A 26,186-nucleotide genomic window follows, 5' to 3' on the forward strand; every position below is an offset into this window, starting at 1 on the left:
ATTTAAAATGTCTGACTGCAAATACGGGGCTCAAGCTCCTTAGTTATTACAGAATTGTACAGCGAAGGTGCCCCAAGACTCCCCTTTAAGAGGACCTTTCGGACTCCCGCGCCTTTTGTTCAGACCACGTGTTCGCTAACACCACTGGCCGGCCTCTGGCCCCGCCCCTCCACGCCCCGCCCAGCCCTGCCGGTCACTTCAGTACACGCCCTGCGTTAACACGCGGCGCGCATGCTCCCTCTGAGCCTGCTGAGCCCCGGAACGCACCTCCGTTTACCCAGTGCGCAGGACCGCAGCCCCCTCCTCATACCCGCTCACCTAGAGGCGTCGGGCGCGGTGTGTTTGCGTCATCGCGCCACGCCACCACCAGAGCCGGGGGAAGATGGCGGCAGCCGTTCTAAGTGGACCCTCTGCGGGCTCCCCGGCTGGGGTTCCTGGCGGGGGCGGGGGTCTCTCAGCGATGAGCTCGGGCCCGCGTCTCCGTCTGCTGCTGCTGGAGAGTGTTTCCGGGTTGTTGCAGCCGCGAACGGGGTCCAGCGTGGCTCCCGTACATCCCCCAGTCCGCTCGGCCCCACATTTGCCAGGGCTCATGTGCCTCCTACGGCTGCATGGGACGGTGGGCGGGGCCCAGGTAAGCCTGAGCTTCGCTGGCCGCCAACTCTTGGAAGGTTGGCGGGACATCTGTGCTCCGGGCTTGGTTACCCTGTACTGAAGCTGCAGTGGGGAGGTTGAAGGGAGGAGAGTTGAGGGCAGAACGCCATTTCTCTTTTATCCGCCGTTACTCTAGAGAAAAGATTAGGCCCTCTTTCTGTTTTTAGACTGTTAGGTATTCCGGAATACATTCAGTTAGTGGCGGGATCATTAGCTGAATGATCTTCCGCCTCTTTCTTTTGGGGATAATTTGTTGTAGGGTTAGTTTTCACTGGGTTAATGGACATATTCAACGTATAAACTTTCCCAGGTTCTTACTGCTAATCTCGTGGTGATCCTTCTCCCCCAGCCTTCCAAGTGCTGGGATTGCAGTTGTGCACCACTACGCCCGGATCCTCTGCTCTATTTACACATACCCTTTTGGTGGACTAACCCGGTCTCTAGGCTAACAGTTTTCAAATACACATGTGTAACTGGAAATTCTCAACTCCAGACTTGTCTGCCCTGTGCCTCCATCTCCATTTTGATCTTAGATAGATACCACAGGTTTAACATATCTGAAGCTGAACTGATTCTCATTCCCAAACCTCCACTAATATGAGGGTTTATTGTTCTTTCCTGTAGGTCTTTGTTTTAATTACCTTTTAAGAGAGGACTTTAGTGTTCACTCTACTACGTTCCCTACTTGGGCCACTACCGTTCATACTCTGCTTTATTAACCCATATTGCACTTAGTACCATCTGACATACAGTATGTGGTTTGAATATTTCTTATCTTAAAAACTTAAGACCAGAAGTGCTTTGGATATTGGGTTTTATTTTTGGAGCTTGAAATATTTGTATCTACATGAGATGTTTCAGGGATGGGACCTAAGTCTAAACATGAGTCTTATTTATGTTTCATAAACACCTTGTGTACATAGACTGAAGAACATTATATAAACACATTCAATAACTATACGTGAAACAAAGTTTGAATACATTGGGCCATGAAAAAGCAAAGCTGTCACTTTCGTTAGCTACCCATGTAGTAAACAGTTTGTGGTTGTTTAACATCACTATTATTTGTTAGCATTGATTTATATGCTGCCAGTAAGCAATCATTTTCTTATATACACATAAATGCTTTCCAGTGAAAAAATACTAATACAGTGGAAAAAGAGATGTTTGGCCTGAGTAAGCAGCACTGGAGAATCCTTTTATTGGCTGCTGAACACCAATACTAGCAAACAGTGGCCTTCATCTTGCAGCTGTCATGGTTTTTTATTGAGTGATTACTGTGCACTGTGGGGTTTTTAATTTTTTATATTTTGGTCTTTTTGAGACAGGCTCTTGCTGTGTGGTTCAGGCTGGCCTCGAGCTCACTTTGTAGCCCAGTCTGGTGTCCAACTCTCAACGATCCTACTGCCTTAGCCTCCTGAGTGCTAGGATTATAGGCATGTGTCACCACGCCTAGCTGGCAGCAGTGTTTTATTTTTGGAGGTGAGAAGAAACATCAGAAGAAATTGTGAGACTAGGAATTAAGTCCTCTAGGTTCGAGAAGTTTTTTTTTTTTTTTTTAGACTGTCTTGCTGTGCAGTGCTGGCTGGCCTTGAACTCAATGTGTAGTCCAGGTTGGCTTTGAACTTTTAGCAATCCTTCTGCATCAGCCTCCCAAGTGCTGGGACCATAGGCATGTGCCACGACACCCAACCTGAGGAAGCATTGTTGGATGGATTTTTTTTTTTGGGGGGGGGGGTACTAGGGATTGAACTCAGGACTTTGCGCTTGCCAGGCAGGTGCTTGTGCCGCTGAGCTGTGTCCCTGGTCCAATTTCTTGTTCCATTATGAATGCCTGTTGCCTTTGTCCTGTAATAAGAGCTTCACACATTTTCACTGTGTCATCTATAGTTACTGTGTATTGTTAATGTCATTTTCATTATCACTTGTATCATGTTCGTTGATGTGTGCTACAGGGAAACATTTTTTGATCACTATTACCTATAGGGGTATCGGTTTGACATTTTCAACAATATCTGTATATGTCATAATGCAAAAGAAGCAAAACTAAACAAGCATTGAGCAATCCATACAGGTCTTGACTTTATATACAGCATTGTGAGAAGTCTGTCATTGACTAGTATGGTCTACACATGTGCGTTTTATTACACTTTTTGGCACGCAAAGGAGTAAGGCAAGCATGCCAAAAAGATCACAGCTGAAGGGGGCTGCTAGGGTCGTTTTTTTTTTTTCCTCTTGGACAATAAATAAACTGTTATGCACCTGTGTTTTGACGAAATCCTGTCATAATAGGTGAAGTGTGGAATTTTCCACTTGTGTCGTATCAGCACTCAAAATATTTTGATTTTGGGAGCATTTCAAATTTTGGGCTTTTTAAAAAATATTTGTGCATTCTGGTTAAGGATACTCAATCTGTGTATGTGTTGTTTATTTTCTGTCTGCGTTAACTAGAAAGTATGCTACTCAGCATCTAAAAGAAAGTCTCCCAGGAAGTAAATGATAAGAACATATTTATTGGGTAAATGAATGCCTTTTTCCCTCCATCAAAGCAGAAGAAGAACCTTATTTGTTTTACTCAGTTTTGTTTTCCTTTTCCTGATCCTGTTCATAATACCTGTTTAGAAAGAGTGAGTGATGCATACCATTAGGGAGGGGAAGGATAATGAGAGGAGTCTGATCATTCAGGTGAGGAGAGGTCATCTAGGGGAGGACTGTTCAGAAAACATCTTGCCTGGCCTCTAGCATATGAGAGAAGGGAGAATTGGAGGGAGAACTGTGATTGAGTAGACATGCATGGGTGTTTTAGGTGTAGGGAAATGAAAAATAGGAAAGAAGAAGATTTGTTTAGTGGTAAAGGGAAGATAGGGATGAATTCAGTGTCCATTCAGCAAGCATTTCTGGGTGTTTTTTCTGTGTACAGTGCTGTCTAGAGGTACAGAAGTGAAGCAGACCAACAGAATTTTGGCTGTCCTCTGTTAGCTATGATTTGTAGGATAGGACATGAGTGATGGGTCAGGCAAGATAGAACTTGAGGAGAGGTTGATAGGCTACTGGGTTTTTTTACCCACAGGAAAAAAGGGCAGTGGGTAAAGGCCTGTGAAGGGCTAGCCTTTTGGCCTTAAAAAGTATAACTTTAGAAAGGCTTTATAGATACTGGGATGGAAGATTTTTTAGAATTTCTCCATCTCTAATGTCCTATTCTGGACTCCCATTTTCTTTCTCGCAGAACCTTTCTGCTGTTGGGGCATTGGTGAATCTCAGTAATGCGTGTCTTGGTTCCATGAAAACTCGGTAAGTCTTTCAGCACTTTTTGTTTTTTTTTTTTTTTTTTTTTTGGCGGGTTGGGGGGAGGATGTTCCGCTAATAAGTGGGCTTGTATGTGTATCTGTCTGTCCATTGTTAGCCCTCCATGGTTTGAAGAGATTTTTCAATTCCCAGGAGGGTTAGTTTCATTCTTTTATGAGCTCACCTGAATCAAACACACTCTTTGCAGCTCCCAAATTATCTGTTCTACCCTGAGGATTATCTCTACTCTTCCTTTCTTGCTGTTCCTACCTCCCTCTAAGCATTTCAGGAGGTAGCAGTCACAGTGAATCTGAGGGTGAAGTCTTGCTATAGCACAGCAAGAATGAAAGAATAGTCCCTGGCTTTTTCTGGAGTACAGTTTCTGCCCATTTGCTATTCTCTTCTTGCTTATAAGGTTTGAGGGCCTGTGTCTGCTCTCCCTCCTGGTAGGGGAGAGTCCCACGGACATGTTCCAGCAGCACTGTGTCTCTTGGCTTCGGAGCATTCAACAGGTGTTGCAGGTAAGGATTTAACTGTCTGTCCACTACCCCCTTCCATATTGTCCTTCATCCTAGAACTGGTGTGTTCTTTGTGGCTTGGACTTTTATTTCTGAGGACAGAATAATTAGAGGTAATTTCTTGATAGTGAGAGGGTAAGTTTTGAATAGAAACATTCTTTTGAACTTTTGTTTTTTGAGACAAAGTTTCACTGCGTAGTGTAGGTTGGTCTTGCCTCCTGAGTGCTGGGGTCTTTTGAACTTTTTAATAAATCAAGTAGAAACATTCTTTTGAACTTTTTGATATTTTCATCTGCTGGCTTATTTTGATTCATCTGACTATGTACATGCTGTGACCTTAGATAGCTTCACTTCTTAGTGTTTCTAATGAGTGACAAGTCTTAAGTTCCTTCGTTTTATTTTTATTTTTATTTTTATTTTTTTATTTTTTTGTGGAACCGGCGATTGAACTCAGGCCCTTGCACTTGGCAGGCAAGCGCTTATTCCACTGAGCTATCTCCCTGGCCCCAGTTCCTTTGTTTTAGTCATTTCTTTGTTCTCTTTTAACATTCAACCACCCCCTCCTTCTCTTTTACATTCTTTGATGACCTCTTCACTTATTTCACGAGTATTTTCTGAGCACATAAGGCAGGCTGTGTGCTAAGCGCCAGGCACAGAGGTAGAATATCTAGGGACCTTGCTGTCATAGTGCTTAAGTTCTAGTGCATGGCTTGGGAGATTTTCTCTTCTTTTTCCTCCTTTCCTCGCAGCTCACAGTTGTTTCATGTACCACTAAGGTTTTCTAGTAAGCAGTGGTGAAATTCATGCGGCAGTTTATATTACAGAGCGCTTTAAAGTTAGGATGGAAGCTGGGTATGGTGGTGCATGCCTGTAATCCCAGCACCTGGGAGGCTGAGGCAGGAGGGCTGTGAGTTTGAGACCAGCCTGGCCTACAAAGTGAGCTCAAGGCCAGCCTGAATTGCATAGAGAGCCTATCTCAAAAAGATGACAGTGATGACGATGACAGTGATGACAACGACTACTACTACTGCTACTACTGCTACTATTACAGTTAGGATGGAAATACTGAGATACAGATTCCCACAAAACTCACATAAGTAAAATTTACCACATATAGTGACGGGCATGAAACAGATCTACTTTTTGTTTCACTGTATTTTTTGAGACGTGGTCTCATGATATAGTTCAGGTTGGCATTGAACTCAGTATGTAGCTTTGGCTAGCCTTAAACTCATGGTGATCATCCTACCTCAGTCTCTCAAGTGCTGGGATTACTGGCATGCTCTACCATGCCTGCTGATTCACTTTATTTATTTTTTTAAAAATTTTATTTATTTATTTGTGTGTGTGTGTGTGTGTGTGTCCAGCTCAGTCCACCAGGGGGCAGGGCTGGCTGGCATGTGGTACTGGGGGATTGAACCGCGGTCCTTGTGCTTTAGCTAAGCTTGTTCTAAGTAGGTGCTTTAGACCACTGAGCCATCTCACCAGCCCCACTTTAAACATTATTTCGTAGGGTGTTTTTCATTTTGTTTGTGAAAAGGAAACTCTAATTTACCCATTCAACCACAAAGATGATAATAATTTTAGAGAAGCTAAGGATAGTATTTAAAACCTGATAAAGGGGAATGAAACCCTCAACTTTAAAGGTACCTAAGATGAATTCGTGATCTCTAAAACTGAAGAATGGGGGATGGGGAGTTAGCTCAGTGGTATAAGTGCCAGCCTGGCAAGCACAAGAACCCAGACTCAATCCCCGGTACTGCATGCTGTGCTGGCCCCAAACCCAGGGCGTGACAGACCAGCCCTGAAACCACCGAGGATGGTGGCGCACGCTTATAATCTCAGCTCTAGGGAGGCTGAGACAGGAGGATCATTACAAATCTGAGCTGTGTAGTGTGTCTAATAAATTAAAAAATATAATAGTAAAATAAATAATTTAAAACCCAAGAATAAATTTTATTTTACTTTTTATTTTTATTTATCTATATATTTTTTTTATTGAGAAATACATATGAATGAGACAGTTTCACAGCTGATTAGTAGGACAGTTTTGATAGTCAATACACTGTACATTGTTATCTTCTTAGTGGTTATCCATAGTACAAGAAGCAGACAGGATATTCTGTCCAAACACTGTTAGTATACCTCTTTCTTCTCATTGAATTAAGCGAAAGTAGCTGTGAATTTATCCTAACAATTTTGTGTATATAAATACAAAATGATCTTTCCTTTGTATCCTTTTATTATTATTATTTTATTTTATTTTATTTTTTTGTCCTGTCAGAGGTGAATAATCTGTTGGCATCTAAATACTATAGGTGTTTGAATTCAACTGAACAATCTAACACTGTCTAGCAGTCTATAATATTAGTGGGTTATCTTCAGAAGTTATTGACTTGAGCCTTTTACAGCTCATTGTATTAATATGGCTTTACTTTAAAAATTTTTTTTTTAAATTTATTACGTGTGTGTGTGTGTGTGTGTGGCCAGCTCAGCCCACCTGGGGGCAGGGCTGGCTGACATGTGGTGCTGGGGGATTGAACTGCGGTCCCTGTGCTTTGCCAAGCTTGTTCCAAGTAGGTGCTTTAAACCACTGAGCCATCTCACCAGCCCTGGCTTTACTTTATATACCTTGTTTTTATACTTTTCTGCTGGATGGTTAAGACCAAGATATAGCAAGACCTATATACCAAGAGATGTAACTTTTGTATCTGATGAGGTTAGCCAAGTACCCTCAGGATTTATCCTGGAGCCTTGTACTGCCTTTCGTACATTCTTTTGTCAGTGTCTGACATGAGGATGAGTCACGGCCATTGCTTGACCAATTTGCTCTCTGTGAAAGCTTGAGAAAATGTTTTTTCTCTCCATGTGACTCTCCCCAGGCTCACTTTAGATCATCGAGCACATTCCTCTGTGGCTCCATAATCTTCTTGATCAGAGAATTAGGAGCACAACTGAGTTACATGTTGTTACAGTACAGGTTCTCCTATGTCCCGAGTCTTCACTGACCTTGAAAGGCTAGGGCCAAAATGTTGGCTGACCTTGCAGCCCTTCCTTTTCTCCAATTTTGATCTGCTAACTTAGGTTGTTAACCCTCCAAAAGAGAAGCTAATTATTAACCTGCAATATATGCAGTTTGGTTTACCCTATCTGTCTAAATATCAAACATTTTGGCATATCATGGAACAGGCATTTTCCATCAGATATTGATATGTTGAACCTTAAGTCGTTATAGAATATGAAGGAAAAATAATTATATAAATGTAGAAATAAGCATTTACATATTTTTACAAAAAAATTTAGAAACCTAACCATATACGGAATTGTAAGTCCTTATATTAGGGAGACAATACAATATTTACAGATGTGGGTCTGGTTTATTTCACTAATAAGTATATCTTCAAGTGGCATCCACTTAAATATGAAGGCTTCAAGTTTATCATTCTTTATAGCTGAGTAGTACTCCATTATATAAAAGTACCACATCTTTTTCAAGAATAAATTTTAGAAATAATGGAGGTTAATAGCAGAATATATTTATTGGGGGAAAGAAAGCTCCTATCTGACAGAGGGACAGAAGGGGGACCCGAGCGGGTTTCCTGGGAAAGGCTCTGTGAAATGTTCGCAGACAGTAAATGTTTTAGGCCATGAACTACATGGTTTCTGTTGCATATTTTTTTTTTAAACATAATTTTCTTTTTATTTTTTTCATAATTTCATTTTAAAGAGTAAAGACAAGAGCAAGAAAAAAGCAAAGACAAACAGGATAATATAATACATACATTATAGATTTCAAAATAGGAATAGCTGTTTAACAATGATTGATATACTATCTTTATCATAAAAGCTGTTGCTCAGATTACAGATATAGTTAGGCATGGGACATGATTGAGTATTACCACATGCTTTCAAGAAAACTTAAATTTTTGTTCTTGTTTCTCATTTTTTTTTCTTTTTAATTTTTAATTTTTTTATTTTATTTTTTTTGTCGGAACCAGGGATTGAACTCAGACCCTTGCGCTTGCCAGGGAAGCGCTTATTCCACTGAGCCATCTCCCCGGCCCCTAATTTTTTGTTTTTAGTACAGGGCCTACAGGGTCTCACTACATAGATTGGACTTGTGATCCTTCTGTTTTTCAGCCTCCCAAGCGCTGGGATTACAGGCACTCGCCACCATGCCCAGTCTCAATCGCCTGTCTCGGTGTGTCCCGGGGGCAGGGCTGGCATGGCAGGCAGGGGATAGAACCCCTGGCCCCTGTGTCTGCCTAAGCAGGCGCCTTAATCTGCTGAGCTATCTGGATGGCCCTCATTTTATTTTATTATTATTTTTTAAAATAACTTTAAAGAGAGTATAGTAATAATATGACATTAGAAAGAGTACACATTTAGAAGACTGAGATGACAGGTATTTCAAGCATGATTTTAGTATTACACATTGCTGTTCTCTGTGTAGTTGTTTCTATTGTATATTGTTTTCCATCCCTTTAAAAATGTGAAGATCAGGGGGCCAGGGATATAGTTTAGCAGTGTAAACGCCTGCCTGGCAAGCAAAGTCTTGGGTTTGATCCCTGGTACTGCCAAAAAAAAAAAAAGACCAGCTGAGGATAGTGGTACATGCACATAATCCCAGCACTCAAAAGGCTGAAGCAGGATTGCTGTGATTCCAAGGCTAGCCTGGACTGTCTAAGGAGATCCTGTCTCAAAAGCAAAGCAAAAAGCATAAACAAATCACACACACTACTCTTAGCTTGTGGGCCATGCAAAAGAATGTACTCACAGTCCATAATTGGGTGATTTTCTTTTTTTTAAATTTTTTGTGTTTGATACAGGGTCTCACTTCGCAGCTTAGGTTTGTAGTGATCTTCCTGTTTTCAGCCAGGAGGAGGGCAGGGCCAGCGCTGCATGCAGTACTGGGGAAAGGAGGGCATGGCCAGTACAGCATTCAATACTGGGGATCGAACCCTGGTCCTTGTGCTTGCTTAAGCAGGTGCTTAGTCTTCTGAACCATGATTTTTATTTTAATGGAAGATACTTTAGTTGAGTAAAGATAAATGTGTTGGTGACACGATAAAATGAAATAATTTTTATGGTGGCTAAGAATGCAGTTCTTTGGCAGCATATATCAAAAGAATCTCATCCTGTCTGGAGTAGTAGAGATAGGGGCCAGAGATTAAGGGAGGGCTGTATTAAACTGATCAGTACTTAATTGGGCTGAAAAGTGTTCAAAGAGTGTAACAGCTCTGGCAGGAGTTTGGCCATTTGAAAAACTGTAAGCACCTGGTGAGGCTGGCTTTGAAATATAGCAGAGGAAGAGGCAGGAAGGGGACCAAGCCAGATATGGTCTTTCCAGACATGCTATGGATTCTGGTTTTTATTCTTAAGAGTACTGGAAATTCATCAGAGGTTTTCAGTAGGTGTCATCAGAAGTCTAGAAGCTAGGATGTGCAAGATCGAGGGGTGGCATTAGGTAAGGGCCTTTTTGCTTCATCATAGCATGATTTTTGGGGAGTACATTCAAACCATAGAAAAGATGTAGTGGTAACAAGGTCATGTTTTCATTTGAAAATATCACTGTCTGTTGTGAAAGCAGAGACTATGTAGAAGGTTATTCAAGTGATGGAGAACCTTCATGATATCTTGGATGAAGTTGGTAGCAGCAGAACTGATAAGAAATAAATAGAATTGAGAGGAATGCAGTGGCAAAGTAGACAGTACTGATGATTAATTAGTGTTATGGAGAGAAATGTAACCAGGATGGCTTGTGGCCTTTAGAATATTGTAAGAGAGCCAGGTTCAGAGGGCATGGGAGAAAACACCATCATGAGTATGGCCCTAGGTGTTCAACAGAAGGCCTTTTAGTGAGAATGCCCAGTGTGGCACTGCTGGAAGTGACCAGGCGCCCAGGTGTCTCTGTGGAGCCAGGGGGCAGGATGTGGCTTCAGTTGCTTTTTTTGAGACAGGGTCTCACTGTAGTTCCAGCTGACCTTGAACTTGTGGTGATCCCCTGCCTCTGTCTCCAGAGTGCTGAGATTATGGGTGTGTGCCACCATGCCTGGGTTTTCGGCTTATTTTATAAAGGAAAGTCTTAGATGACAGTTAAAATTGAGGATGAAAAAAAATAAAAAAAAATAAAATTGAGGATGAAGTGAATTTTTGTGTGGGCTGAGTTTTAAGTTACACTGTTCTTCATGGTCGGGTAAAGGATAAGGAAGAGAAGAGGGATGATTGGATGGAGTAGCAAGCTCAGGTGGCTTCCGTTTTTGGGCCTCAGTTTTCAAAGTTGTAGACAGGCCACACAGAGGTAACAGTGGTGGGAGAAATTGGGGCTTAGAAATTGGAGGAGATGGGCTGGGGAGATAGTTTAGCAGTCTTAGTGCCTGCCTGGCGAGCATAAGGACGTGGGTTCTGTCCCTGGTACCACATGCTGTGCTGGCCCTGGAGGTGGTACCTTACCAACCACTGAGACTGGGCATGTTGGTGCGTACCTGTAATCCCAGCCTTGGGGAGGCTGAGACAGGAAGTTCACTACAAGTCTGAGCTGCATAGCAAGACCCTATACCAAATAAATAGATTAAAAAAAAAAAATGTTCGAGGAGAAGGTTGGAGTAGCAGAGTTTGCCACAGAGAAATGCAGAATTGCTGTACAGTGTTGAGGGCCTGTTTGTAGTTGATAGGTCTACCTGCTTTTCTTAAATAAGTATTTTCTTTTGTTGATGTATGACACATGGCAAGTGCTGTTTCCTGAGGTAGTATTAATTTTTCTTCTAAGTCTAGTCTTCACTGTTTTGTGAATAGTAGGGCAGGTTTGAGTCAGCTTAAAGTAATCTTGGAGAGAAAGGGCAGTTTTATTGTGGCCAAGATTTAGTTTTCAGTCTGAAAAATACTCTTCTCCAATGCCAGCAGGGAAATAAAGTATGAGAGAATCAGAAAACTCTTGAGATCTTCCAGTTAGCCTGAGTGATCTTTGAGATGTGGCTTTGTTACCTTTTTTCCAAAATTCCTAGGACCTCAGATACCTTTAATATTAAACACCTGTCCTTTCTGTGGACAAATAGATTCCTTTTGGGACATATTTTCTCTTGCTTTTTCTGTAGAGGTAGTGGATTTGATGATAATATTGACCTTAACCATGGTGTTTCTCAAAAGCCTCATGTTGTTATACCTCCAGTCCCTCCTCCTGTCAGTGACAGTGATGGTGAGGTTGGCAGCATGGGTGTTGTTGCTTAGTCCCAGGATCCACCACCCACCATGGAGTTGGCTGTGGCTGTTCTGAAAGAGCTGCTCCGATATGCAGCCCAGCTTCCTACACTGTCCCGGGACATCTCTGTCAACCACCTCCCTGGCCTTCTCACTTCGTTGCTGGGCCTCAGACCAGAGGTGAGACCCTTTCCTGGTGCTCTACCCTGTGATTCCTTCTGTATACTGTTTGGGCTAAATAATACAATGGGAATTGATCAGGGAATAGGATCAAGGAAGTAGGAGGAAGAAGGGGCCAAAACAAAATTGAGATTGTAGAGAAGGAGTTTTCTGGGTTGGTGGGATGAGATGGACCTAACGTGGGGTCAGTAAGTGTGTGTCTTCTCGTTGACTTTCTTCTTTCTCACAGTGTGAACAGTCAGCATTGGAAGGAATGAAGGCTTGTATGACCTATTTTCCCCGGGCTTGTGGTTCTCTCAAAGTAAGTATTCATGGAAATTCCTCCCCCTACAACATTGGCCTTTATAGCTCTTACCTCAGAGTAAACCCAGGGCCTTCACACTGAGCTTTATTCTTAGCTTCCCTACACCCCCCCCCATTTTTTATTTTGAGACAGTCTTATGAAAGTGGTAAGTTGCCCAGGTTGGGCTCTTTTTTCTTTTTGACTTCATAGTGGACTTTTTTTTATTTTTATTTTTTGGCAGAACCAGGGATTGAGCTCAGGTCCTTGCGCTTGCCAGGGAAGCACTTACTCTACTGAGCCATATCCCTGGCCACTCCCAGCCCTTTTTATTGTTTATTGTTTATTTTTTATTTTTTTGGTGGAACCGGGGATTGAACTCAGTCCCTTGTGCTTACCAGGCAGGCGCTTATTCTACTGAGCTATTTCCCTGGCCCCCTTTATTGTTTATTTTGAGACAGGGTCTTCTTGATCATTCTTCTGAGTGGCTAGGATTATAGGTGTGTACCACTACACTCAACTGTATTAAATTAATTTTTTAATTTATCATTTATGACAATTGGCCATAAATGTTATTATTCCTGCATTTATTTGTGGTTCTCAGGATCGAACTCAAAGTGTTTGCACTGAGTTACATGCTCAGCCCTTTAAAATTTTTTTTGAGAGTCTTGCTAAATTATTGCATTACCCAGGCAAGGCTCAAACTTGTGGTCATCCTGATTCAGCCTTCTAGAGTACTAGGATGACAAGTATGCAGCACCTTGGTATTATTATTAAGGGAATGTTTGTCATTCATATTGTCTTTTTAATTTTTTTTTTTTTTCCGGAACCAGGGATTGAACTCAGGTCCTTGCACTTGCCAGGCACTTGCCAGGAAAGTGCTTATTCTTACTGAGCCATCTCCCTGGCCCCTTAATAATTTTTTTAATTAATTTTATTTATTCATTCATTTATTTATTTATTTGTGTGTGTGGGTGTGGCCAGCTCAGCCCAGCAGGGGGCGGGGCTGGCTGGCATGTGGTGCTGGGGGATCGAACTGTGGTCTTTGTGCTTTGCCAAGCTTGTTCTAAGTAGGTGCTTTAGACCACTGAGCCATCTCTCCAGCCCCCATTCATATTGTCTTGAAAATAAAGGTATATAGTTTTGTGAACACAGCAAGGCACTCTGCTGATAATCACATCTTTTTTTTTTTTTTTTTTGCGGAACCGGGGATTGAACTCAGATCCTTGCGTTTGCCAGTCAAGCGCTTATCCTACTGAGCCATCTCCCGGGCCCTTCTGCTGATAATCAGACAGGATCTGCAGATGGTGTACAGTCAGATTAGTACAGTTGCCAGACTGCTCCCCCCCTTACCTTCTGTTTCATGTTTCAAGGTTTCACTTACTTAGATTCAACTGGGTAGCAAAACTGGCACTTATTTATCTGCCTTCCACACAGTTTTATAGGTAGATTTGTTTTTACTATGTCTACCACAACAACCTCTGCATACAATTTTTTTCTTTTTAAGTATAGAACTTTCATCTTTCCACTTAAAGTGCTTTATGGCCTCTCTCTGGTATATCTGAATTGCCAGCATTTCTGCTTTTTTTTTGGACTGAGAATTGAACTCACAACCTCATACTTGCTAGGCAGGCACTGTGCCCCTGAGCTATATCCGTGGCCCCCATCATCTCTGCTCTTGTCCCTTCTGGCCTTTATTTATTTATTTTTTCTTGTGGCCATTATTAATTAAAATAAAGGTTACTTGAACACAAGGACAATAGTACTACAGTAGTATGATAAAAGACGCCTGCTAAAATAGTGTATTAAGGGAGTACAAGTACACGTGCAAATAGCTTTCATTACAATTAGCTATACTTGTTCTATTATTAATCTCTTACTGTTTCTGCTTGCTTACTTCCTTACCCTTCTGTGTAGTTTTTGCAATAATGGATATTGCCCAGGACTTTTCATACTAAGCCATATGCTGAGTCTTTCTTTTTTTTTTTTGGCAGAACCGGTGGTTGAACTCAGATCCTTGTGCTTGCCAGGGAAGCACTTATTCTACTGTGCCATCTCCCTGACCCCTCTTACTTGTTTTTATTTTGCGACATGATTTTACTAAGTCTCTTAGTTGCTCATCCTGGTCTTTGACTTTGAATCCTCCTACTTTAGTCTCAGTGCTAGGATTCTAAGTGTGTGCTGCAGTGGCTGGCTCTGTTTCCAATTTAGTTTTTATTTTTTATGTCTTTAGTACAGGGTTTACAGGGTCTCCCTACGCAGATTGGACTTGTAGTGACCCTCCTGTTTTCAGCCTGGAATTATTGGCGCGTGCCACCATGCCCTGTCTCAGTCTCCATCTCAGCGTGCTGGGGGTGGGGCCGGCACGGCATGCTAGTGATCAAACTCCAGACTCTACACTACATCTGCCTAAGCAGGTGCTTTAATCCATTGAGCTATCTGGCCGGCCCTCCAATTTGTAAACTTTATCATAGGTACGTATAGGAAAAAATAGTATATATGAAGTTCAGGACTATCTGTGGTTTCAGACATCAACTGAGGTCTTGGAATACATACCTTGCTAATTAGAGGTCACCACTATAAATGATTACTATACTATCTGAAAAGTCTTCCGATGATGTTTCTTAGTGAGCAAGAGGTTATTTTTATCTTTGATGAGTCTTCATTTTTCCTATGAATGTTCTTACCTACTTATAGCTAATAAAAGATTTGAGTGACTTTTGTCAAGAATCTGGAATAACTCTGGATTTTCTTTTCTTTTTGTGGTACTGGGGATCAAACTCAGGGCCTTGCGCTTGCCAGGGCAATGGATTTTTGTAACAGTTAGTTTTTTTTTTTTTTAAGTCACATTTACTAAGTTCACTAAAAACTGCCTATCTTGTAAAATGTTGTTTCTCAAGTCAAGTTCGTTAGTTTGTTTGTTTTTGGCGGAACTGGGGATTGAACTCTGGCCCTTGCACTTGCCAGGGAAGGGCTTATTCCACTGAGCCATCTCTCTGGCCCCCAAGTTAGCAGTTTGACCTTGTCCAAGAGTTTGTGAAGTTATACTTTATATGTCTGTGTTGAGTTATCTGTCTTTACTATTTATGTCTACCTTCATCCCCTTATAAAAGTGTGTGTCAAATGCCGAGTGGTGGTGCATGCAAGTAATCCAAGTACTGGAGAGGTTGAGGCAGGAGGATTGTTGCAAGTTCAAGGCAAGTGTGGGCTACAGAGTTAGCGCAAGGCCAGCCTGAACTGCATAGTGAGACCCTGTCTCAAAAAAAACAAACAAAAAGTGCATGGCAATTTATTTTGCAGTGCCATGTGCAGGTCTGATATAGGTCTAGTGGTTGTGCTAAGCATTTCTCTGTGGTCCATTGTCTTTCAGTTTCTCAGTGTGAGTAGTCAGGAGAGTCCTTCGTAATTAACAGCCTTTTATCAGACAATATGGTGTTTGGAGTTATGGGCTGCATTTTGAGTGCCCTTTCCAAACCAAATAACAGGACCTTGTTTCAGGGAATGTATCCCTTTCTCTTGAGAATAGTATCTTCTAGAGAACTTGACTTTATTAACGATTTTGGTGTTATTGCCAGCCCCTTATGTAAGAATCTGCCTTTTTGCAAAGGCCCTACGAGCAGCTACTTCTTGTGAAATGTTGTGGCTCGCTACTTAAGAAACTGATTATTGTCTTTTGGAAATATTTTTTGTTTTCTGTCCCACCCATTAGATGCTCCCAGGACCATTTTAGAGTCTCTAGTCTCAGGGTTATTCCTCCCAAATTATGTGTCTTAAGCATTCTGACTTCCTAAAGTCTGTCCCTGTCAAGGTGTTACCTCACTTTCTCCTCCTTTTCAAATTGATTAGTAATTGCTTGGGATGATCTAGAAGACTAAATAAATCCTCTTGAGAGAGGCTCAGGCTGTGCTGTGTGTATTTTTTGAGTGACACAGTCTAAGAGACTCATTATTTTGGCTTGTTTTGTGGTTCAGCTAGTGTAGACTTGTTGTTGGAGCTCTGTTGCTTTACTGTACTCTGCTTCATTGCTGTCACACAAGCTGACTTCTGTTGGCCTCAGCTAGTTTGAACCCAAGTCTTGGGGACTGAATGAACAGAAAACTGGTCAAATGCTATTGAAATTTTTGTTTGTTTTTTGTTTTCTGGCGGAACCAGGGATTGAACTCAGGCCCTTGCACTTGCCAGGCAAGTGCTTATTCTACCGAGCTATCTCCCTGGTCCCTGCTATTGTAATTGTTACCTCTAAGAATTGGAGAAGCTGGTGAATCAGGTGACATTAAGTGGTTACTCTTTCATTTATTCAGGATATATATCACATCAGCTTTCCAAATCCCAAGGGAAATTCTAGTTCCTCTCTGATTTGAGATTGGTTGTAACAAAGCGTAGTTGTTACATGTATGGTAATCTTGAAGTAAATCTTTAATCCCAGTTGGTCAGGCAGCTGAGGCAGGAGGATTTTAAGTTTGAGGCCAGCCGTGGCAACATAGCAAGACCCTGTCTCAAAATAAAAAATAAAAATGACTGAGGATGTAGCTCAGTGTTAGAGTTTCCCTGGTTTGATCCCTCGTATAATTTATTTTTATTATTTATTTATTTATTTGTTTATTTTTTGCGGTACTGGGGATTGAACTCAGGACATTGTGCTTGCCAGGTAGTGCTTATTCTACTGAGCTATCTCCTTGGCCCTCCCTTGTGTTATTTAAACCAGACCAAAACAAAACAAAATAAAACTTCCTTGTAATTTGGGAAATTAAATATGGCTCCTGTCCCAGGAAGATGGAGAGTTTATTTGAGAACTACCTGTTAACAGAAGCTTTTGCTTCTGTTTCCTTTCTAAATGCCTTGTTTTACGACTGGTACTATAGCTTGCTTGTTTTCTGTAAGTTTTCCTTTGTGCATGAGATGGTTCTATCCACAGGATGAGGTTATTCTAGCCCAGGATTTAAGGTCTTAGCCTGCATGTCCATTGGCCTTGTCTGTATTTTTGAGTGTTTCTCCCTGTCTGGCTTTGCAATTCAGAGTCTAACCTTTCTTTAAAGCTCAATTTAGTCTAACTCTTTCTAGCCTCAGTGTTGTTCTGTCCCCCTCTGTTTCCTTTTATACAGGCCCACTGTTGACTCCAGGTTATTGTTGTCTGTATGCTTCTGTCTGTGTCTCTCTCTCTCTCTCTCTCTCTCTCTCTCTCTCTCTCTCTCTCTCTCTTCTTGGAGACAGGCTCTCACTTTGTAGTTCAGGTTGGCCTTGAACTCAAGCTATGCAGCCCAGGCTGGCCTAGAACTCGGGCTTCAACCTCCTAGTGTTGAGATTACTGTGTACCACCATGCCTGGCTCTTTCCAATTCTTTTCTTTTCTTTTCTTCTTTTCTTTCTGTATTTTAGGGAAGGTGTACAGGGTCTCACTACTAGATTGGACTCGTACTGATCAGCCTGTTTACAGCCTCCCAAGAGCTGGGATTACAGGCGTGCCACCACATCCAGTCTCAATTGCTGTCTCAGAACACCCTGGGAGCGTGGCCGGCAGGGCAGGCCCTGGGATTGAACCCCTGGCCCCTGCTCTTTACAATTCTGAACGTCTCTCTGAAAATAGAAATTCATCCTCCCTTGTAGAGCAGTATTCTTTTATTGTACCTGGACTCCTTCTCCACAGTAATATTTCAAAATGTATAATGCACAGAGTTATAATGAAACTCATTTTATCAAAATGTTATCAAAATAGTTTTTAAAATTATGGTAGATTGGTACATATATGATTATTAACACTAATAAGGTCTTGTTTTATCATAGGATCTTTAAGTTGAGCATTCCTTCAATGATCAGGAGAGACACAAGTTAAATTGTATTCTTAAAAGTTTTTGAAAGTAATTTTATTCCTTACAGTGACCTTATGGGGTACCCAGTATACCTGGAGATTACATCCACAAGGATTAGGGAGCATGAGGGGAGACACATACATGCACATGCCCAGGCAAACACATGGGCTAGTACCTTTGTTGAGTTCAGAGTATTTCTTTTGGAGAATGCTAAGTAGAGGATTTAAAATAATCAGGTAGGTGTTGTAGGAGGTCACACTGTGTCTGAGAAGCCCTTGCTGTGGCCTGCTTGCAAAGTCCATGCGGGTGTGGGGGTCAACAAGGCCTTGCATGGGGCAGGCTGGATCTGACGAGCTAGTTTCCATGAAGAAATTGTGTAAGACACGTAATTGGTTTATCCCATATTAAGGGCTTGGGAGGAAAGAGAACTGAAAACTTTTGGGGTCACTGATGCCTGCTTCTGATATGAAAAAGTCCAGCCTTTTCATATTCACAGAGGAGGCCAAGGAAATGTTAAATCATAGTTCATTTAGATCAAGTGACAGCTGTTGTAACTATTGTACTTTTTCTATTTTTGTTTTTTGAGACAGGGTCTTGCTATGCAGTCCAGAATAGTCTTGAACTCACTATGTAGCCCTGATTGGCCTTGAACTCAGGGCAGCAGTCCTAACTGCCTTAACCTCCTAAGTGTGCACTACCACCTCCTAGCTCATACTTTTAAATTAGTGATGTATGTGGATATTTGAAGATAATGTCAAAAGGATAATGTGAAATGAAAATGTGTGAGTTTTGTGTTAAAGCTGTTGCTAATACTGTAGCTGTTTGTATTCACCTTTGAAAGAAATACATTTCATTTATAGGTTAGTGAAAATGATATAAATATTTTCTCCATCCATGTTCACAGGCTTCTTTGAGTGTACCCCTAAATAAATTGTGATCCTTAGGTTATAGATAGTTTCACTCTAAGACTTTCTAATAGCAGGCAAAGAAGAGGTTTGTTGACTGACAGGGTGTTGCTCTGATATTTGCTGCCTTCCTTGTGTTCCACCAGACTGTTCTGCTCTCTCCTTCCCCTCATGCTTTTTTTTTTTTTTTTGGGCGGCAAAACTGGGGATTGAATTCAGGCCCTTGTGCTTGCCAGGGACGCACTTACTCTATTGAGCCATCTCCCCGGCCCTGGGTAGTTCCTTATTTCCCAATGTAGACCCTCCTTTCAGTATCTAAGCTGGTAGAGAGCTGGAGTATGGGGATTGTTTTTCAAACTCTATCCTTTTGGCTTGAGGGAGACAGGTTATAGTCATTATGAAAAAAACTGAAATGAGGGAATCCAGTTGTCTGTGGGTTGGGGTTCGGTCCTTTGCTTGTAGGTAGGAAGCTAAGGCCCAGAGCTGACATGCAGGATGTCTTTATTCCACAAAAACATGTCTGGTAGTAGGTTATTCCTGGCTGCCCAGTAGATCCATCAAGCTTCCTTGTCTATAAGAAGGAAACAGCTAGGTATAGAGTCTTCTGTTGGGAATAGATGGGATGTGCATCTATGGCCCTTATAACAGGCTCATAGACTCTTTACTCTTACTTCCCCTACTTTAGGGCAAGCTGGCCTCATTTTTCCTGTCTCGGGTGCATTCCTTGAGTCCGCAGCTCCAACAGGTAAAGAGGAAGGGAGAGAGGTATAGTGAGCATGGGAATCTGAGCTGGGAATATTGGTTATGGTTCTTTCTTAGCTTTTCTCTCTTGCCACTCCCTCCTTGTTAACCATACACAAGTCCTGACCTCTGCTGTCTGGACCTCTCTGCCTCTTCCCTTAACATCCTTTTGATTACTATCTCTCTTGAGCATTAGTAGGGAGGGGGCTCTGTTTCTAGGCTAATTTCCATCTGACGGAACTTCTGCCCTTCTTTTTGTAGCTGGCCTGTGAGTGTTACTCCAGGCTTCCCTCGTTAGGAGCTGGCTTTTCACAGGGCCTGAAGCACACAGAGAGCTGGGAGCAGGAGCTGCACAGCCTGCTGGCCTCACTGCACAGCCTGCTTGGTGCCCTGTATGAGGGAACAGAAACAGGTAGGGACCAGGGCTGGTAGTCAGCAGACTGGACTTCAGGAGCTGAGCAGAAAGGTGTGGGAGGTGGCCCGAACAGGTGGGGCAGTTGGTTTCTAGGCAAGTTGGTGAGAACATATGCAGGTCATCTACCACAAACAGAGACAGGGGATAGGTGAAAGACATAGCAGGTACAAGGTGATTATGTTGCTGCCCAGCTCCTGTGCAGAGCGAAGGCCCTGGAGTGGAGATGCTGCTTTCCCACTCAGAAGAAGGTGATGCCCATGTCCTCCTCCGGCTTCAGCAAAGGTTTTCGGGACTGGCCCGCTGCCTGGGGCTGATGCTCAGGTGTGTGGTTGTTGGAGGGAGCAGGGGCCTGGAGCAGGAGGTGAGGGGAGTATCTTCTTCGTGGGAAGGAGGTGGAAGTGGGTGTGGAGTCATGCTGGGGTCTTGTTTTGAAGGTTGTGCTACTAATTCTCTGCAGCTCTGAATTTGAGGCTCCTGTGTCCGTGCCTGTACAGGAAGTTTTGGATCTCATCTGCCGGATCCTCAGCGTCAGCGGCAAGAATATTGTGAGTGGGCTTTGTCTTTTTATGGAGCTTTCACTCAGGACTCGGGCAGCGAGGAAAGCAGTTTGTGATCTGAATACCCCTGTGTCATCCCTAAAGTTGTCACAGATAAGGTAATTCCTAGCCGGGTGTGCATGGTACGTGCCTGTAATCCCAGTGGGAGGCTGAGTCAGGGGGCTCACTGGGAATTTGAGACCAGCCTGGACTACATACTGAGGTGATCTCAAAAAAAACCGAATAACCCAGGGCTGGGGAGATGGCTCAGTGGAATATGCACTTCCTGGCAAGCGCAAGGGCCTGAGTTCAATCCCCAGTTCTGCCAAAACAACAACAACAAAAAAAACCCAGAATAACCCAAAAAGTGAAAACAACTGCTGCTTTTCAAGTACCATTACTCCCTGCTTTCTGTCAGTGGATTTGCTCACATAGGGCAGTGCCACTGTGGCTGTTGCTTCCAGAGAGGTGAGTGAATTTAGGGATCACATGAGTCACTGTTGCAAGGCTCAGCCATCTTCACTTCTGCTCAACCAAGATCTGTAAGGAAGTCAGTTTACTAGGATTACTAGGCCCAGGGATATCATATATAGCCATAAGGGTCTGCTCTGGCTGTGTTTCTGTCCTGCCCCGCCTCTTGTTTGTCTTAGCCTTTACTGTTGCTGATTTTTTTCTCCAGAGCTTGCTTGGAGATGGGCCTCTGAGGCTGTTGCTGCTGCCTTCCATCCACCTTGAAGCCTTGGACCTGCTCTCTGCTCTCATCCTTGCGTGAGTGGAATGGGGGAGGGTCTGAAGAAGGATCTGGGGCACACTGGATATGAGGATCACCATTCCATCTCTGCCCCCAGGTGTGGTGGCCGGCTCTTACGCTTTGGGGCCCTGATCAGCCGCCTGCTTCCCCAGGTCCTCAATGCCTGGAGTGTTGGCAGGGACCCCTTCTCTTCAGGCCAGGAGAGGCCTTACAGGTGATCATCTTGGAAGGGGATAAAGAGGAAAGAATGAGAAGGCATGCAGGTGGGCAAGGGGTTCCAACATGTACCTTCCCATAACATGCTCTTTGTTCACACCACAGCACCATACGGACTAAGGTGTATGCTGTGTTGGAATTGTGGGTCCAGGTCTGTGGGGCCTCGGCAGGCGTGCTTCAAGGAGGAGTCTCTGGAGAGGCCCTGCTCACGCACCTGCTCAGTGACATCTCCCCTCCTGCTGATGCCCTTAAGGTGAGACACCTCAGCTCCTGTGCCTTGGCTCCTGTGGCCTTGTCTTAACATGCCTCCTCACCAAACAACTGTTTCCTGATTGTCCTGCTTTCCTGTGTGTATCTGTGTGTGATGTTTGTTTCCCTTCAATAGCTACGCAGTCCCCGGGGGAGTCCTGATGGAGGTTTGCAAACTGGCAAGCCCAGTGCACCCAAGAAGCTAAAGCTGGATGTGGGGGAAGCTGTGGCACCACCTAGCCAGCGGAAAGGTGATAGCAATGCCAACAGTGATGTGTGTGCAGCTGCACTGAGAGGTGGGTGAGACCTTGTATGTACTCGTTTTTTGTTTTTTTTTTTTTCAGAACCAGGGATTGAACTCAGACCCTTGCGCTTGCTAGGGAAGCACTTATTCCACTGAGCCATCTCCCCAGCCCCTTGTATGTATTCTTGTAGCTCTAGGAGTTATAGCTCCAAACCAGTTGGTGAAATAGAGGGTGTACCTAAAACACACAGATGTTAGATGTAGAACCAGCTATGAAAAAAAACCAGTTCTGATGTCTGCAGCTGAAAACTTGGGTCAGACACTGCCTGTGCATTCTGTATGTCAGGTGTAGTTCTAGCACTTGGGGGGAAATCCCTGCCTTTGAGACTCCTTTCTTTTTTTTTGGTACTGAGAATTAAACTCAGGACCTTGTGCTTGCCAGGCAGGCACTTGTGCCACTGAGCTATACCCCCAGCCCCTTGGCCTCATTCCTTGAAGGGCAGGCTGACCAGTAGAGCTTCTTGTTGCCATGCAACTATAATCTCTATAAATAGAAGTTAATAGTCAGATGCCGTGTAGTTGGTGGGTGACTTTCTTTTGGGTCTCTCACTCTTACAAAGTATGTAAGTGCACATTTAGAGGGGCTGGAGATTTAGCTTGGTGGTGCTGTGCCTGCTTGGCAAGTGTGTGGTCCTGAGTTCAGTTTCTAGTATCTACCCCCCCATGCACATTTAGAATGTTTTCAGTTCTACCCCTTAAGTATTGTCAACAACACTATATAATAGAGGTATTTTTATGACCCTAGCTTAGTAAATGAGAAGGTAGACCGAAAAGGTAAGCACCTTGCTTAGGGTAGGCAGTGAGAGCTGAACACTCCCTTTGGGATATGTGCTCCTGGTCCTGACAGTAATCTGCCCTCTCCTCTGCATCTCACCCCCCCCCTTTTCTTTTTATTTATTTTTCTCTTTCTTTTTCTTCTGTTTTTGTTTTTGTTTTCTTGCCTGTCTTGGGGATTGAACCCAGACCTTTTACATTTTAGCTAAGCAGTTCACTGCTGAGCTGTATCCCCAGCACTTGTTTGAGAGAGGGTCTTGCTGAGTTGCTCAGGTTGGCTTAGACTTGGGATCTTTCTGCCTCACCTTCCTGAGTAGCTGAAATTATAGCCATGTACCATCATGCCCTACCTCTTATGTACCATTCTCTTCCCCAGGCCTCAGCCGGTCCATCCTCATGTGTGGGCCCCTCATCAAGGAGGAGACTCACAGGGTGAGTGAAGCCTGGGGAGGGGACTGCTGATATGTACATGGGGGGTGGGGGTGCACCCTAAAGGTGGGTGCACTGAAACCTGTGAGGAGTTTCTGGAGAAAGCTTGGGTGGTTGTGGTGAAGTTTCAGTGTGCTCTGTGTACTTTTCAGAGATTGCACGATCTAGTCCTACCCCTGGCCATGGGTGTTCAGCAGGGCGAGGTCCTGGGCAGCTCCCCATACAGCAGCTCCTGCTGCCGCCGTGAGCTTTATCGCCTGCTGCTGGCCCTGCTCCTGGCCCCTTCTCCTCGATGCCCACCTCCTCTCTCCTGTGCTCTTCAGGCTTTCTCCCTTGGCCAGAGAGAAGACAGCCTTGAGGTAACTGCTGACTGTGCCCATTTCCTTTGGTTCTCAGATTAAGACCCCATGACACCCTGTAGTCCAGATGCTTATACTTGTCCTTTTTTCCCTCAGGTTTCCTCTTTCTGCTCAGAAGCACTAGTGACCTGCGCTGCTCTGACCCACCCTCGAGTTCCTCCTCTCCAAACCATGGGCCCAACCTGCCCCACACCTGCCTCCGTTCCCCCTCCTGAGGCACCATCTCCATTCAGAGCTCCATCCTTCCATCCCCCGGGCCCCATGCCCTCCCTGGGCCCCATGCCCTCTGTAGGTCCCATGCCCTCCACTGGCCCATTATCTGCTGCAGGACCTCTGTCCTCTGTAGGCCCCATGCCATCTGCAGGCCCCATGCCATCTGCAGGCCCCATGCCCTCTGGAGGTCCCATGCCGCCTGCACGCCCGGGGCCTCCAGCCACAGCCAATCACCTTGGCTTGTCTGTCCCAGGCCTGGTGTCTGTTCCTCCCCGGCTTCTTCCTGGCCCCGAGAATCACCGTGGAGGTTCCACTGAGGACCCTGTCCTTGCCTCTAGTGGGACTCCTCCACCTACCATAGCCCCGGATGAGACGTTTGGGGGCAGAGTGCCCAGACCAGCCTTTGTCCACTATGATAAAGAAGAAGCATCTGATGTGGAGATTTCTTTGGAAAGCGACTCTGATGATAGCGTTGTGATTGTGCCTGAGGGTTTGCCACCCCTGCCCCCACCCCCACCCTCTGGCACTAGTCCTCCCCCTGTGGCCCCTGCTGGGCCACCAACAGCTTCTCCTCCTATGCCAGCCAAAGAGGAGCCTGAAGAACTTCCTGCAACCCCAGGGCCTCTTCCTCCACCCCCACCTCCACCTGTTCCTGGTCCTGTGACACTTCCACCACCCCAGTTGGTTCCTGAAGGGACTACTGGAGGGGCAGGACCCCCAGCCTTGGAAGAAGACTTGACAGTTATTAATATCAATAGCAGTGATGAAGAGGAGGAAGAGGAAGAGGAGGAAGAGGAAGAAGAGGAGGAGGAGGAAGACTTCGAGGAAGAAGAAGAAGAGGAAGAATATTTTGAAGAGGAAGAAGAGGAAGAAGAGTTTGAGGAAGAGTTTGAGGAAGAAGAAGGTGAGTTAGAGGAAGAAGAGGAAGAGGAGGAAGAAGAGGAGGAAGAAGAGTTGGAAGAGGTAGAAGACTTAGAGTTCGGTTCAACAGGGGGCGAGGTAGAAGAAGAAAGTGGACCACCACCCCCTACCCTGCCTCCAGCTCTGCCCCCTCCAGAGTCCCCCAAAGTACCACCTGAGCCAGAACCTGAACCTGGGCTGCTGTTAGAAGTGGAGGAACCAGGAACTGAAGAGGAGCCAGGGGCTGAAACAGCACCCACCCTGGCTCCTGAGGTGCTCCCCTCCCAGGGTGAGGAGGAAAGGGAAGGGGAAAGCCCCACAGGAGGGCCACCTCTTCAGGAGCCCCCTGAAGAAGAGCCCTCTGCCCCCCCAACTCTGCTGGAAGAGGAGACTGAGGGTGGGAGTGACAAGGTGCTGCCTCTACCGGAGGCAGCAACACAAGAAGAGATGGAGACAGAAACAGAGGCCACAGCTTTGCAGGAAAAGGTAAGAGGGCAGGGCAGGCATCTTTGGAGTGGGAAAGTGGGGCTGGCAGGAGAACGGCAACTTGGCATGTTAGAGGTTCACGTAATTCGACAACTTTACTGTGTGGGAGGAGGAGGGAGAAAGGAGAGGAGGGAGACTGTTTTGAATCTTATGTCTTTGTCCTTAAAAGGAGGAAGATGACACAGCTGCCATGCTAGCTGATTTCATTGATTGTCCCCCTGATGATGAGAAGCCACCATCTGTCACGGAGCCTGACTCCTAGCTCCTTTGCACCCATCACCTTGTTTCCAATAAAGTTATGTCCTAAGGTATTGATGCTGCTTCCAGGTCTTGCCACACTGTGTCTCCAGCCAGGAGCCAGGGTGTCTGCTGAGGTATTCAAAGTATCTGTGTCTCCAGGTGTCCTAAGATGTCTTCATAACTGGCCTGCTGTCTCTGTTGTCCAGAGTTGGAGCCGCCACCCAGGGCTGCCTTCCTACATATCCCTGAGGTCTGGTTGTTTTCCAGTCAGTTTGGTCCACATAAGCACTTATGTTTAGTCTAGGACTTGCTGGGAGGCCTGAGATAGGGCCCATTGATGTTTTTACTCAAGCTGTTGACGTATGAACATAAGTGCTTTGGAATGTGGAAAAGGGAGTTATTTCTTTCAACTGCATGTGTCTTGAAGGGCTGCTTCTAGGAGTTGACATCTCAGCTAGTTTTTGGAAACTTTAGTCGAGTTTAAAAAATATTGCCCAGGGCCAGGGAGATAGCTCAGCAGCATAAGCACCTGCCTGGCAAGTGCAAGGTCCTGAGTTCAATCCCTAGTACTGCAAAAAAAGGAAAAACGGAAAAAAAAAGTATTATCCAAGCTTGTTGTGAAATTCCAAGCCCTCAAAAGTGTAAGATCAATCCCTGGTTCCGGAAAAAAAAAAAAAAAAAGTGTAAGAGTAGTATAATGTGTAATGTTTGCCTAAATTCATTAATAGAGGTTTTTAGCCATGATAGCTTT

General features: G+C 44.3%; 1 protein-coding gene across 1 annotated transcript; it reads left to right on the top strand.

Annotated features, from left to right (window-relative positions):
* The first annotated feature begins 239 nt into the window (after positions 1-239).
* On the top strand, positions 240-25,965 carry Pelp1 (proline, glutamate and leucine rich protein 1). The gene is made up of 17 exons (XM_004638358.2): positions 240-631; positions 3,878-3,942; positions 4,352-4,457; positions 11,682-11,831; positions 12,061-12,132; positions 19,508-19,567; positions 19,825-19,975; positions 20,170-20,299; positions 20,436-20,523; positions 21,194-21,282; positions 21,363-21,479; positions 21,587-21,734; positions 21,867-22,026; positions 23,185-23,240; positions 23,390-23,596; positions 23,693-25,195; positions 25,365-25,965. Exons 1-17 carry the CDS (start codon positions 383-385, stop codon positions 25,455-25,457), a joined length of 3,444 nt encoding a protein of 1,147 aa, XP_004638415.1. The 5' UTR covers positions 240-382; the 3' UTR covers positions 25,458-25,965.
* The last annotated feature ends 221 nt before the right edge of the window (positions 25,966-26,186 follow it).

Source organism: Octodon degus, unplaced genomic scaffold, assembly GCF_000260255.1.
Source record: "Octodon degus isolate 3935 unplaced genomic scaffold, OctDeg1.0 scaffold00098, whole genome shotgun sequence".
NCBI classification, from domain to species: Eukaryota; Metazoa; Chordata; class Mammalia; order Rodentia; family Octodontidae; genus Octodon; species Octodon degus.

Coding starts and splice junctions, on each gene's coding strand:
- Pelp1 (XM_004638358.2), top strand. CDS start 383: ATGGCGGCAGCCGTTCTAAGTGGACCCTCTGCGGGCTCCCCGGCTGGG. Junction 3,943..4,351: donor CTTGGTTCCATGAAAACTCG/GTAAGTCTTTCA, acceptor CTTGCTTATAAG/GTTTGAGGGCCTGTGTCTGC. Junction 21,283..21,362: donor CTCTCTGCTCTCATCCTTGC/GTGAGTGGAATG, acceptor CTCTGCCCCCAG/GTGTGGTGGCCGGCTCTTAC.